Source organism: Myotis myotis, unplaced genomic scaffold, assembly GCF_014108235.1.
Source record: "Myotis myotis isolate mMyoMyo1 unplaced genomic scaffold, mMyoMyo1.p scaffold_m19_p_17, whole genome shotgun sequence".
Lineage (NCBI taxonomy): Eukaryota > Metazoa > Chordata > Mammalia > Chiroptera > Vespertilionidae > Myotis > Myotis myotis.
In genome coordinates, this window is record NW_023416321.1 from 1,984,831 (window position 1) to 1,997,504 (window position 12,674).

The 12,674-nt window shown below is 60.4% G+C and overlaps 1 protein-coding gene across 3 annotated transcripts in view; it reads right to left on the bottom strand.

Moving 5' to 3' along the window:
- Positions 1-4,136: 4,136 nt before the first annotated feature.
- The window catches only part of SEC14L1 (SEC14 like lipid binding 1), a 34,703-nt gene continuing 26,165 nt past the window's right edge, over positions 4,137-12,674 (bottom strand). For 2 of the 3 annotated variants that reach the window (XM_036339280.1, XM_036339279.1), the window contains exons 13-17: positions 12,265-12,399; positions 10,296-10,430; positions 8,384-8,635; positions 6,526-6,704; positions 4,137-6,286 (exon numbers count right to left, since the gene is read on the bottom strand). In XM_036339280.1, coding sequence (XP_036195173.1) covers positions 6,181-6,286; positions 6,526-6,704; positions 8,384-8,635; positions 10,296-10,430; positions 12,265-12,399 — 807 coding nt within the window. In that variant the 3' untranslated portion in view covers positions 4,137-6,180. The remainder of the gene's footprint in view (positions 6,287-6,525; positions 6,705-8,383; positions 8,636-10,295; positions 10,431-12,264; positions 12,400-12,674) is intronic. The other variant, XM_036339281.1, reaches the window with a different exon arrangement.

The following is a 12,674-nucleotide window of genomic DNA, read 5'->3' on the forward strand; positions in this document are numbered from 1 at the left end:
GCGGCTTCGGAACCAACAGACAGAAGGGGACGGTGAAACCCGCGTGGGCCCGCGCGGCAGCTAGGAAACATGACGTCAGGCGGCAGAGGGGACGGCAGGAGGGCCGGGACAGCAAGCCCCACGCAGCGCTGTGTCGCTGAGGGGGTCACACACGTGAAGAGGGTGCAATCGTGGATGTAAAGACTCCAGGAAAGGAGTCAGCTCTGGGAAAGGGTGCGGGAGCCCAGCGCAGCCTGCCACGGGTGGGGGCGGGGGTGGCACAGTGGTTACTCCTGTGTGGACTCTGTTTTAAGGATTCGCAGGCAAGGCTCCCGGGAGCAGGTCCCTGGGCTGCTAACTGCAGGGTGCAGCCCGCAGCTCCCTTCCAGGCCGCCGGGGCCCACGGCAGCGGACCCGCTCCAGCCGCCGGCAGTGACTCAGCCCTAGGAAATTACAGGCTTCCATGCACGGTGGGCGCCGGCCAGAGGAGTGGCCCCTGGTGGACATGTTGGGGGCAGGAGAGCTGGGCAGAGCTGGCAGCAAGGCCGGAGGTCTGGGGGTGGGGACAGGGCCTCTGCTTAGGGCGACCCAGGTCACCCCTTCCAGGAGCCACAGACAGGCCCCAGCTAAAGGGGGGTGTGGGGGGAGACACAGACAGGCCCCAGCTAAAGGGGGGTGTGGGGGGAGACACGGACAGGCCCCAGCTAAAGGGGGGTGTGGGGGAGCCACGGACAGGCCCCAGCTAAAGGGGGGTGTGGGGGAGCCACAGACAGGCCCCAGCAGGGAAGAGAGGGTCGGGGCACAGGACAGGCCTGGTGGGTGCCGGGCAACTGCCCCTTGAGGCCCCTCCGAGCCTCAGCTCCCCGTGACAAGGGAGCAGCGCCTGCGCCTGGCCAGATGCCAGCTGAGAGAGAGACCGCCCGCCACAGACGCTGCCTCTGAACCCTCCCAGGCCCCAGTTCCAGGCCGGCTGAGCTCTCCTGGGCTGAGCTCTGGACCCAGGACCTGAGGCTCGGCACGGAGGGTCTGAGCCGGCTGTGCCCCCCGCTCCCCTCCGCCCCCCTTTCTCCAGCACAGAGCTGGGCTGGGAAGCCTTGTCTATGTTTAGGGAAGGAAAAGGATTAAGACAGAAAAGCACAGGTCGCTGGATCTCCCTTTCCTCCTGCTCCCATCTCCCTCGTCGCCTGCCTCGCCAGCGCCCCCCGGTGTCCCCGAGGAGGTGTTCCCACGCTGACCCGGGCAGAGCTGTGAGGTCACACGACAGCCGGGTCTCCTCTCGGGTTTTCTAAACCACGCGTGACGGCTGGACACGAGTTCTCACACATGCGACGCTCGAGGCACTCAGAGAGGGCAGCAAAGTCTGCTCCTCCGTCGGGAGTTGCCCGTCACCCCAGAAAAAGCCGCGGAAACCCCAGGGTGCTCCAGCAGGTGGCACTGTCGCCCGTCGGAATGGATGTTGGGTGCGTGTCCCCATCAGAAAAGTGGGAGGAGTGACCATTTGCTGTTCCCCATTCCAGAGAAGCAGGAAGAGTGACAAGCAGGACTGGGGGGGTTGGGGGGGGTGCGGCAAGGGGACCAGAGAGCAATTATCCTGTGTCACCAAAGCCGCCTGCTGCCACACCCCCACACCCCCAGACCAGAGCACCCAGCAGTCCCGCAGGCCCACAGCCAGCCTTCCTGGTGCCGCAGGGCCCGACACCCACGGTCCGCCCTCCTCCGCTCGCCCGCTCGCACTGCCCCACGGTCCTCTGGGCGCTGGAGCTGCAGCACCGAACACGGCACACGAATGTCACGAAGTTGGAACGTACTTTAAAGTTAGGGGAAACCAGATGAAGTCAGCATGGCACACGCTCACGCTGGTTAAGACGATGGTCCGCGGCCCTCCTGACGCTGCTCCTGCTTTTCCGTGCGTTTGACGTTGTTCATAACACGGCTTTTTAAACTTTTACTAAGGGCCGAGCGCAGAGCCCAGGGAGGACGTGGGCAGCCACCACCAGAGTGAGCTGGGCCCTTCCGTGGGGGGCTGCCTGGAAGTTCCGTGGTGCCGGGGGCCGGGGGCTCTCAGCACAAGCCCTGGAGACCCCAGGAGTCACTTTCTCCTCGTCCAGGATCCACAGATCCACCGGGGACCTGGACGGCCAGAGCGGGCCCCAGGTCTTGGAGCCGCCCAGAGGATTCTGGACTGTGGGAGGCCCCCCCTTGGCCAACAGCGCCCCGCTCCCCAGACCTCTGAGCCCTGCATCGCTCACTGTGGGGGCTTCTGGCCCCGTTCCAGGCGTTCTTCGCGTCCTAGGCCCTGTAGACCAGCCTGCGCCCCACCCGCCACCTGGACGCACCCTCCAATGAGCCTGGAGGACTCGCTCCATTTCCCAGGAAGAAGCCGTCGTTTGAGGCCGCGGGACTTTCTGGGGCGCAGCGCGAACCCCGCAGACGCTCCCAGCACAAGTTCCGTGGGAGGAGTGTCTACCCTCCCAGTGAGGTTACACAGGGCGAGGTGTGGGGGCCCCCCAGGACCGTCTGACAACCTGTGGCCTGAGAAAGGCCGCTGGGCTGGTGAGCAGCAGTCCTCGTCCACAGGGGCACGGAGGGCGGTGCCACGCCGGCCCGGCTCACAGGCAGAAGCCCCGTGGGCGCGTGCTGGCCCCGTGGCTCAGGGCGGCTCCTCTGCTGAAGTCCTACCGGAGGCTCGGATGCGCTGGGGACCGAGGTCTGGCTTGGGTCCTGGGGAAGCGCCCAAGGCGGGGCCTTGTGAAATCCCAAGGCAGGGGTGCTGGACCACGGGGCTGGGCTCATTGATCTTTTAATGACTCAATGGAGTTCAGCAACGGATTCAGCCGGAGTGCGGACTGTTACTGTTCTTGGTGCTTTAGCTGGTCTCTCAACCACCACCACCCTCACGGTGGCCTGAGCCCCTGGCCTGGGGAGCCCACCTGAGCTGGCTCCCGGGGCGGTGTGGCTGCACCCGGCTCTGGGCCCCGTGCCCAACCAGGGCCCGTCCAGGACCACCTGCAGGACCAGTGGACTCGGATGCACGGCCTGGCTGAGCACCGGGTGTGGGGTTCTGTCCTCCGCCACGGCCGTGAAGGTGGAGCGATGGAAGCACAGCAGACAGCGATGGCCACGCCGGCCGGGCTGCGCCTGCAGGAGGAAGCGAAGCGGCTCCGGGCCTGGCGGATGCTCAGCCGGACCGCCTCGCAGGAAGGGCTGAACCCCGAGCGTGCGATCGGAAGGGCCTGACTCAGCCTTGAGTCGCGGTCACTGCCTGCCTCATCCCGGCGGCTAACGTGTATAGGATACTTGCCACGCGTGTTCCAGGCTCGGTGCCGACACACCACGCACGCCAGCTCCTGCCACCAGAGAATAACCTCTTGAGATTTAAAGGGGCCGACTGCTTCCCCGAGGTCACGCCACGAGTCAAGGGCAGAGCTGAGGCCTGCAGCGGGGAGTCAGCGCAGCGGGGCGCCTGCGTCTGGGCCTGCGGACACCCAGCCCGGCGTCCAGGGCAACCGCCCTCCAGGGGCAGGACACACGCTGACTCGGGCTCGGGACGTGCCGGGAGGGAGACAAGCCCTGCCGCTGTCCGGTGCCATCGCAGGGAGGCAGAACAGGCCCCAGACAGAACCGGCGTCCCGCTCACTGGCACCCACTTCCCTCCGATCTGCACACTGCGCGGAGCTGCTCACTCTGGGATTACAGAATCCGACGCATGAATGCATTCCTGTCCCTGCTTGTTACAGTCAAACTCAGAACTTGGGGTGTGTCTGACCACCCCTAAGCCTCTCCACACACATGCACGCGGACAGTGCAGCCTGCTTGCTGCTCGAGAACACATCCCGCACCTGGAGGTCCTGGCAGCAGGGGAGGCAGGAGCTGCTCTGCCCACGTGAGCCCGCCACCCTGCAGACCCCCTGCCCATCGGCTCCGCCTGCAGCCACCTGCCTGGGGAACCACTGTTCTGCTAAAGAAACATCGCCTCGGGCCACACCTGTGTCAGGCCACGCCGTGCGCTGAAGAAAAACTGCAGCCTTCGGCCCGCGGGCACTGCGAGCCGGTGAAGCCTGGCACAGGCAGCCTCGCTCCGGGTGTCGCCTCCTCCGCCTCCAGCCCCTTAAGAAGCACAGGCTCTTCCAGGAGACGTCACAGTAAGAGAAAGACACTTTTCTTTAAACAGCTCACATTTATTATCGATAACAATAAAAAATCTTGTAAAGACTATCAGTATTGTATTACCAAGAGTGAGGTAATAGGTTTACAAAACATTTACAGAAGTTGATATGCAAATAATGCATTCAGGGAGGAAAGTGGAACCAAGTGGTTAGTGCTGGGGAAGGCAGGGGGACGGCAGCGCTGGGAGCGCAGGGCACGGGCGATGGGAGCGCATCAGGGAGCTGGGCGAGACCCTGCACAAGGAGCGCCGGGCGCACAGGAGCGCGGGCTGTCCGTGCCCCGGCCCCACAGACACATTCAACTCCCTGGGTGAACCAGCGCCGCCTCCCGACCAACTTAAAAAGCACACAGCCTCAGACTGGGGGGGTGGGGGGCTGAGAGTCAGACAGCTCTACACATCCCTGGGCTGATGTGCACTGGTGGCTGGAGTGTTTTCTTGGCAGCTGTCAGCAAAGTCGCCATCTGAGATGGAGGGGGGTAGGGAGAGAGGGAGGGAGGGAGAGAGAGAGGGAAAGAGAGAGAGGGAGGTAGAGAGAGAGGGAGGGAGGGAGAGAGAGAAGGGACCACCTTCAGGTCCTTATGATTGGAAGCAGGAGGCGCCGACTGGCAGCAGCACTGACCCTGCTGTGCTTTCTAGGAGGAGCCTTGGGGTGCCCGTGAGGAGCTTCCCTTTCTGGAGGGATGCACAGCCGTGTTCCGGGGGGCCACGGTCACGGGAGCCCAGCACCGCGTCAGTGTGCGGGCGGGCCAAGCGCCTCACTGACCAGGCCGGAGGGCTGCGCACTGCCCCATCTTCCCGGCCCCCCTGGGGCCGCACACGTGCCACGAAGCTCCCCATCCCCACGGACGCCCGCCTCCGGAGCAGACTGAAACCCACGCAGCCAGGACGTGCGCCGTCACACAGCGGCGCTCAGCTCCAGCAGCGCCCCGGCCGCGCCCGCCACAGCTCGTCTCCATTGTGAGGCGACCGTGTCGTCCAGACAGATTCCAAAATAGCTGCTTCCCCGTAGAAAGCGGAAAACGAGGGCCCATGCAAGACAGACCCATCGTTGTAAATGGGAATAAAAAGAAAACTTGGAAGACAAGCCAAGCTCACAGCTGCTTTGCTTCCGTGAGAAGCCTGACACCGGACTAAGTCCTCCTTGCCGGGCCCGCCCGCCCCACCGCCATGCCCACAAGAGTCACTGCCTTCCACAGAGACCAGGGCTCCCACAGCCCCCCGTACCCGGGAGCCGCCACACCATGAGCGCGCCGGTTGGCAAAAGTGAACAGCGGGCAGTTTCAAAATGGCAAAGTGACCGACTGCTCAGAGTCCCCCGGTGACCAGGGGCAGCCGGGCGCTGCTGCTCTGAGGCTCGGGTGGGGGCCGGCGAGCTACGTCGGGAATGAGCTCAGACCCATGTGCGGGCAGGACGGGCAAGGCGCCAGGAGAGGGAGCGTGCCCGCAGCCCAGTGCCCGCACAGGAAGCCCTGCTCTGAGTGCCAGCAAGGTGAGAAAGGAGAGAGACAATCGTGTTTAATGATGGCGGGTGCCTGGCGTCACAGGAGCCCGGACCCAGCACCCACTGGAGAGCCGTGGATCCATGTGGCTCTCAGTCCTTCCAGCTTAAGCCGTGTCTGTTCTAAGGAGGCCGCAGGCTGCCGCTCAGTCCGTGACAGGCCGGTGACAACAGGGAGGTGAGGGCTGCGGTGGGGGGGCGAGTCGCAGCCGCTCCGCGCAGGAGGGTGGGAGGGAGTGTGGACAGTGTGGAGGTGGTCCAGACACTTTTTGCATCGACACTGGAGGCAAAGTCTACCTCTTGCCTGGCATATAAACTGCGCTCCTGCGCGATAGCCCTTGTGCCCGGGTGATCCTGTGCGCGCTGCATACAAACCTATGGCTATTGGTGAGTTAGAGTGAAGCTACCTGTCCAGAGTCGGGATCAGTGACTACGTTTACCATCTCGAGAGCTACCTGCTACCTAGGGTGGGGCGAGAGGCTCAGCACTGGCCGCTGGTGGAGCGCTGGGCTGTCCGAGCAGAGGCGGCGCGGCACTACCTGGAAGCCATGGAGCTGGAGTGGGACTGGCTGGAGGAGGTGGTGGCGGCGCTCAGCTGGGAGAACCCACTGTGGCTGGACTCCAGGCTGGTCATGGAGCCTCTGCAAACAGCACAGCGAGGGTGAGGCGTGAGGCCCGAGCCGCCCGCTACCCTCCCTGTGCCCCCCTGCTCTCCACGCCTCCCACTCAGCAGCCCCCTCCTCCCGCCAGGGTCCCCAGGATGAGGTTCCCCGCTGCCCTGCACACAGACAACCTCGTGAACTGACGATGGTCAACGGCCCGGAAGCCACCTCCGCCTGCAGAGAGCCGCTGCCCTGGGCTCCCTGCCCAGGGGCCGTACCTGAAGTCCTCGGAGCCGATCACCTCGGTGTAGTACATCACTTTACACTTGTGGGAGGAGACCTGCAGGGAGGCCAGCACGTCGTCCACGCGGGGCAGGTTGGTGGCGGCGCACGCGGGCATGCTGTGGAACTTCCACTGCAGGATGTAGAAGCCCGGCCACCGGGTCACGTGGGAGCCCTGGAACGAGGCGGGCCAGCTGCTGAGGGCTCCCTTCCAGGCCCCACCCGCAGGGGGTCTGCCAGAGCCTGGGAGTGCCCCGTCCACCCGGATTCAGCGGGGTCACTGACCACCGGGATGGGAAGGACCTGCTGCTCGGGGTCATTACCGGGGCTGCTGCCAGCCAGGCCTTGCCAGGGGCTGGGAAGGCCCCGAGGGTGACACTGAGTTTGCCCCCAGGACCTGCCACAGCCTCAGGGGGAGGAAGGCCGGGACATAAGCGTTCAAGAGGGCCCTTCGCTCGGCCCTGAGGGGGTCAAAGAAGGTTGTGTGGACCAGGCAATGCTCTTGGACACGCTTCCATGATCTAATGCAGAGGTCCTCAAACTTTTTAAACAGGGGGCCAGTTCACTGTCCCTCAGACCGTTGGAGGGCTGGACTATAGTTTAAAAAAAAACTATGAACAAATTCCTATCACACTGCACATATCTTATTTTGAAGTAAAAAAACAAAATGGGAACAAATACAATATTTGTATTTGCATGTGGCCCGCGGGCCATAGTTTGAGGACCCCTGATCTAATGTGTTCCGTGTTAACAGGAAGACCATCCCAAACCAAAAGTCAATCTGTGAAAATGACCTCCTCCGTTCATTCTGGAAATGGACTGTGATGTAGCTTAAAATGCCCATGATTTTTTAACTGAAGCAGCTACTTCCTTGTACTCTGCTTCTAAGACACCAGGACCCTGACAGGCTCATCCCTAAAACAAATGGCAGCAAAACCACGCATCTGCTCTGAGAGCCCGAAGCACCGAGAACACCTTCTGAGCAGGCACGCAAAGCAGTCGCGGAGTCTCACCGAGGAAATGACGGGGCACCTACATATATAAAAGGCTAAGTGACTGAACGTCCATCCGTCCATCCATCCATCCGACCATCTAACCGTCAAGTGGCACATACAATGTGCACCGGCAATTTAAAAATAAATGTTGACTTGCGCATGCACGATACATATAAAGCTCTTGCTGGCGCCAATAGCATGCGTGTGTTTTGATCTGTCATTGTTGATCATGAATTTGGTTTTTTTTGTTGACATTCTGAAGCCGAAAGAAGCCGGCAGTGTCGAAGGAATATATCTGAAGACCAACTATTGGCACAACTATTGGTCACGTAGCCTTTTATGTGTATAGATACATTTTACTAATTTTCTTTCATCGCTGACACTTCTATTATAAAGAAAGGGCAAACAGCAATATTAAAATATTTCTTCTAATTAATTTCCTTTCAATGTGCATGAATCCGTGCACCGGGCCACTAGTTTTAAATAAACTAGAAAGCCTAGTAAGACACTTAACAGCCCCACAGCACTCGTTTCTCTCCCTTCCTTCAGGGTGACAGAAGCACATGGAACGCAGCCAGGGCGCGGTGGTGGAGTCCCTGAACCCCAGCTGTGCACACAGTGCCTTCCCTCCTCCCGGGTCACCTCTGTGAATACACTTCCAAAGCCACTCACGCCCTTTAGAGGTAAGGCCTGGACTCTGTGCAAAACCAGGCCTGAGGCCTCTGCTCTAAGGCATTCTGATCGGACTAGGCCGGACACACCTGTGCCCACAGACAGACAGCATCAGCCATGCGGGGCGGGAGCGAGGCGACAGCCTCATCCTCAGGACACACCACCGAGGGAGTTGCCGACGTTTTACCTGCACACTCTCCCCTTCTCTGCAGATCAGCGGCGACTCCACCATGCTGTAGTCCCGGCCCAGCTGCCAGGCCCTGTCAATCAGCTGCACGTTGTTCCCCCCGGGAGACGTGATGCTGTGCGCCCCCAGGGAGTCCTTCTTGGGTGGCTGTGGTGACCGCTTGGAGTGGTAGATGTTGAACACAATGTCCCCTTTGCACACGTCAAAATCCCACGTGATCACCGAAGAGGCATCCACGATCTGAACGAGGATCTGGAGGAGGGGACAGGCGTCACCCCGAGGCAGCGAGGCCCGTGCCCACTGCGGGGCTCCCGGGCGCTCGGCCAGCTGTGTGCTGGGAGGAGATCCAATCAGCCATCGGTTCCCCCTCCGCCCCTGGTGCTGCTCCGTGGCTGGGGCCCTGAGCTGGGCACTTGGTTAGCCACCCTACAGCCAGGACTTCCCAGTACACGATCTTTAGACAGCGCTCGGAAATACTGGGTCCCGGCTGAAACCTCTCAGCAGTACAAAGTGGATGTAAGTCAAGGCGGGGCCCAGGGCTCCATGACTGCTCTGGCTGGGAGCTCAGGGAAGGCCCAGGGCAGGTGGGAGCTAAACACAGAGCACATGGAGGAGGAGGCAGCTCTGCCAGGCGGCCCCTCTGCTCACAGTGGGACAGCGGCAGCCGCTGGGCGGGAGGAGGGAGCCACGTGGCATGGGGTGGGACGAGCCGGGGGTTGAGGCCGATCTAAAATCTGCATTTTATGTGGCGCCACAGAGAGCTTCCCAGCAGGGAACGATCAAAGTTACACTTCCAGCCCTAGCCGGTTTGGCTTGGTGGATGGAGCATCGGCCTGCGGACTGAAGGGTCCCAGGTTCAATTCCGGTCAAGGGTACATGCCCAGGCTGCGGACACATCCCCAGTGAGGGGCGTGCAGGAGGCAGCCAATCAATGATTCTCTCTCATCATTGATGTTACTATCTCTCTCTCTCCCTCTCTCTTACTCTCTGAAATCAATAAAAATATATTTAAAACAAAAACTTAAAAAAAGAAAGCTAGTTTCAGATTACCGTGGGAGGGACGTGAGAATCAGAAGCAGCTGCAGCTGCAGAAGGTATGTGTTCACTGGAAGCCCCAGCAGAAGCCAGGCCCGAGCCCCTCCCCCGCGGCCCCTCCCCCGCGCCCCCACAAGCGCCCCCACAAGCTCCCTCTGCGTGGCGTCTTAGCACTTTGCTGTCTTCAATTGCCCCACTGCCCCTTCTCGCTGCCAAAACACCGCTTTGGAAGTTCCTTAGAGAGCAGATCCATAAAGCACGAGGGCCATGTCTAAGAGCAGCGGTGGCCCTAAGGACTTGCCCCCCCCCTCCCCCAGGGGCTCCCAGGGCGAAGCTCTCAGCTGATGGGCCCCTCTCCAGCCTTCACAGTGGGCACTTAATCAGCCTCATTTCAGGCACAGCGCTGTCCTTGGTGTGTGTGTGGCTGCAGATCCAAAGCGGAAGTGAAGCGGCCGAGCCAGCAGCCTCGCGCCGGGCTCAGGGAGGGAGACTGGCTGTGAGGGCCGCACACCCACGGCGTCGCAGGACAGTGCGTGTGAGAGACAGGCTGCTTCTGCACCACAACGCGGCGCAAGAGGGGAAATTTCTCCTCACTCCACTAGGCTAACAAAAATGGGGAAATTCCTTTTAAAATATAAATAACCAAACTCCGCCAATGAAACACAGGAAATGAACCTGTAATCCTAGGCAGACTAACCCCGGGAGTCCACCTCCGTGCGGCCAGCGGGCGGGAGGGGACCCACCGCGCGGCTCCCGCGATGCTGCGGCGCCTGCTCCGCCACCGTCTGGAGACCAAGCCCCGAGAGCACCCGCGCCCCTCTCCCCTCTCCCACCTGCGCCTGGGGAGGACCCGGACCCCCCGGGGGGGGGGGCGCACCTCGTGCGGGGCTCCTTTGAAGACGCTGGCGGATTGGTAGATGGTCTCGGTCCAGAGCTTGAGGTCTTCGTTCTCCAGCTCCTCCGCGGTCCGGTACAGGGACTTGGGGACCAGCCCGCCCTCCGGCACTTCACACTGCAAAGCAAACAGCGTCTGACCCGACCATGCCTGGCAGCGCCTCGGAGCTGGAGCTGCGGGGGAGCGGAGCTGGCGGTGCGAGAGCCGCAGCCCCTGGCCACGGACTCCCGCCCCCCTGACGGACCCTCCTGCTTGAAGTAAAGGAGAACGAGTGGAAGCTGATTCACCACGGAATTCACACTAATGTCTGAGGCTCTGGACTCACTACGGCGGGTGTATGTGAGGTGACAAGCGTTTACACTGCACCTAAAGGGAAAGCGTGACGTCACAAAAAGGGGTTTCCTCTCAGCAGCTACAGGCACTGCTTTTATCCATGTAATTACGGTCAAGACCCGTGATCAATGACGAAAGCTCCGCGTCTACCGCAAGTCAAATGACTAGCCGACTAGCCGTAACCTCAGCCAAACACTCATGGCGGACAGCTTCCCGGGAGAGGGCGCTTCTTCGGGATTTGCCTGCAAGAGGCTGTCCTGAATGGAAGTTGTGCATTTCGCAAGCTTCCTAATTCACCTCGATACCGTGCCTTCACACCACACGTGCTTCCTGTGTAATCAGTGCCGGGAGGCGACCACAGGAACAAGCATGACGGACACCTGCCATAGCCATGATGTCTCGTTAGAGATGTAACTCGTTAGAGACGGTTAAACCCTCTTGTGCAGCAGAACGAGGTGAGTGCCGCCTCTTCCACACCAGCCTGGACAGAAGCGCAGAGAGCAGAGAGGAAGCTCGAAGGCCAGTTGGCGGCCTCCACCAGCTTCGAGGACCTCCCATCTGAACGCAGCACGGTGGTCAGGTGACACGAGGCCCCACCGGCCGTGAGTCGTCTTCTGCTCCCACGAGCTCCTCATTGGAGCGACCGCCTGACGGTCCTCTCACGGAACACGGGTCGCTGGTGGGCTTCTGCAAATCTGACCTCAGGGCGAGGTCACGGGCCCCGGGGAAGTCCGGGCCCTGTAACTGACATGCCCCTGCACGGCACCGTGGTACACCTGCCACTCCCTACGGCAGGACTGAGGAACTCGGAGCGGAATGTGAATGCTGCTTAAATTCCTCTCACCATCCAGAAAGATTTTCCTAGACCCCAACTCATTAGCTAAACACATGCGTCAAGGCCAGGTGTACCCACCTTGAAGACACCTTTCTCCACGAGGAAGGATGAGAACCTTTCTCTAATGAGAGCCTGACCCCCGAAGCCACGCCCTCTCCTGGTCCCTGGGCCTCTGCAGCTGCGGCGCCCTCCCCCCTCACGCAGGCAGGGAGCCCCAGTGGCTGCAGGGTCCTCAGGGAATCACATCCCGATTCCCTCCTCACAGCGCAGGGCACAGAAGGGGAGGAGCAACTCAATGCATTAAAAATCCGAAATTACAGGAAAGAGTGGGAATTCCCTTGACTTGTCCTCTTTAAAATGTCATCCTGATTTATTATCAATGGGGAAATCTTTTTTAAAATAACGTTGATTTTGTTAATAGTGTTTTAAGAAAACACACAGCTCCTCCAAAACAGCTAAGAAACTTGGTTCAGAAAGACAAGCACGTCATGATTTCACTCATAGGGGAATCTAATGAACAAAATGAACGAACATCTGACTCACACGAAGCGGAGGGAATAAGCAAGATGCAATTAGATTAGCCTCTACAGCAAGCTCCCATTAGCGTAACAAGGAGGAAATGTGCACGTTACCAAAGATTACCTAAACGGTGGATCAGAGATGCCAGCCAAAAAGAACAGAACCAAAACCCAACAATCCAGACTAAGACTCTGAAAACCACTTGTGCAGACCACGCCCCCTCCCTGTGAGTAGCCGAATGGGCAGGACTTGCCGTGCACGCACCATGCACTCCCCGCCCAGGAAGTCGGGGATGACCTCCTTGTCGATGTAGTCCAGCAGGCCCCCGGGGCCCTGGTAGTCGTTCCCGGCGTAGATGAGGAACTTCCTCCTGGTGTTGTCGTCGATGAACGGGCTGACCTGTCAGAGAGAAAGCGCAGTCACCTCTGCTGGGCCGTCTGGCTTTCAGAGGCTGAGTGACAAGGTGACACCATGAGTGGAGGAAGGGAGTGTGAGTCTGATACACTTGGTAAAGTCCGTCTGCCTGGCATTGGGACACTCAGGAACCCTTTCTTCCCCTAAACAATTTGAGAACTGTTATGTCTTTCACGACCACTTGGTTTTTCTAACTCGCCAGGACTTGGGAGTCACAGACGCGTGAATATGACTGCGTGGTGTGTGCCTCGCAGATGTAG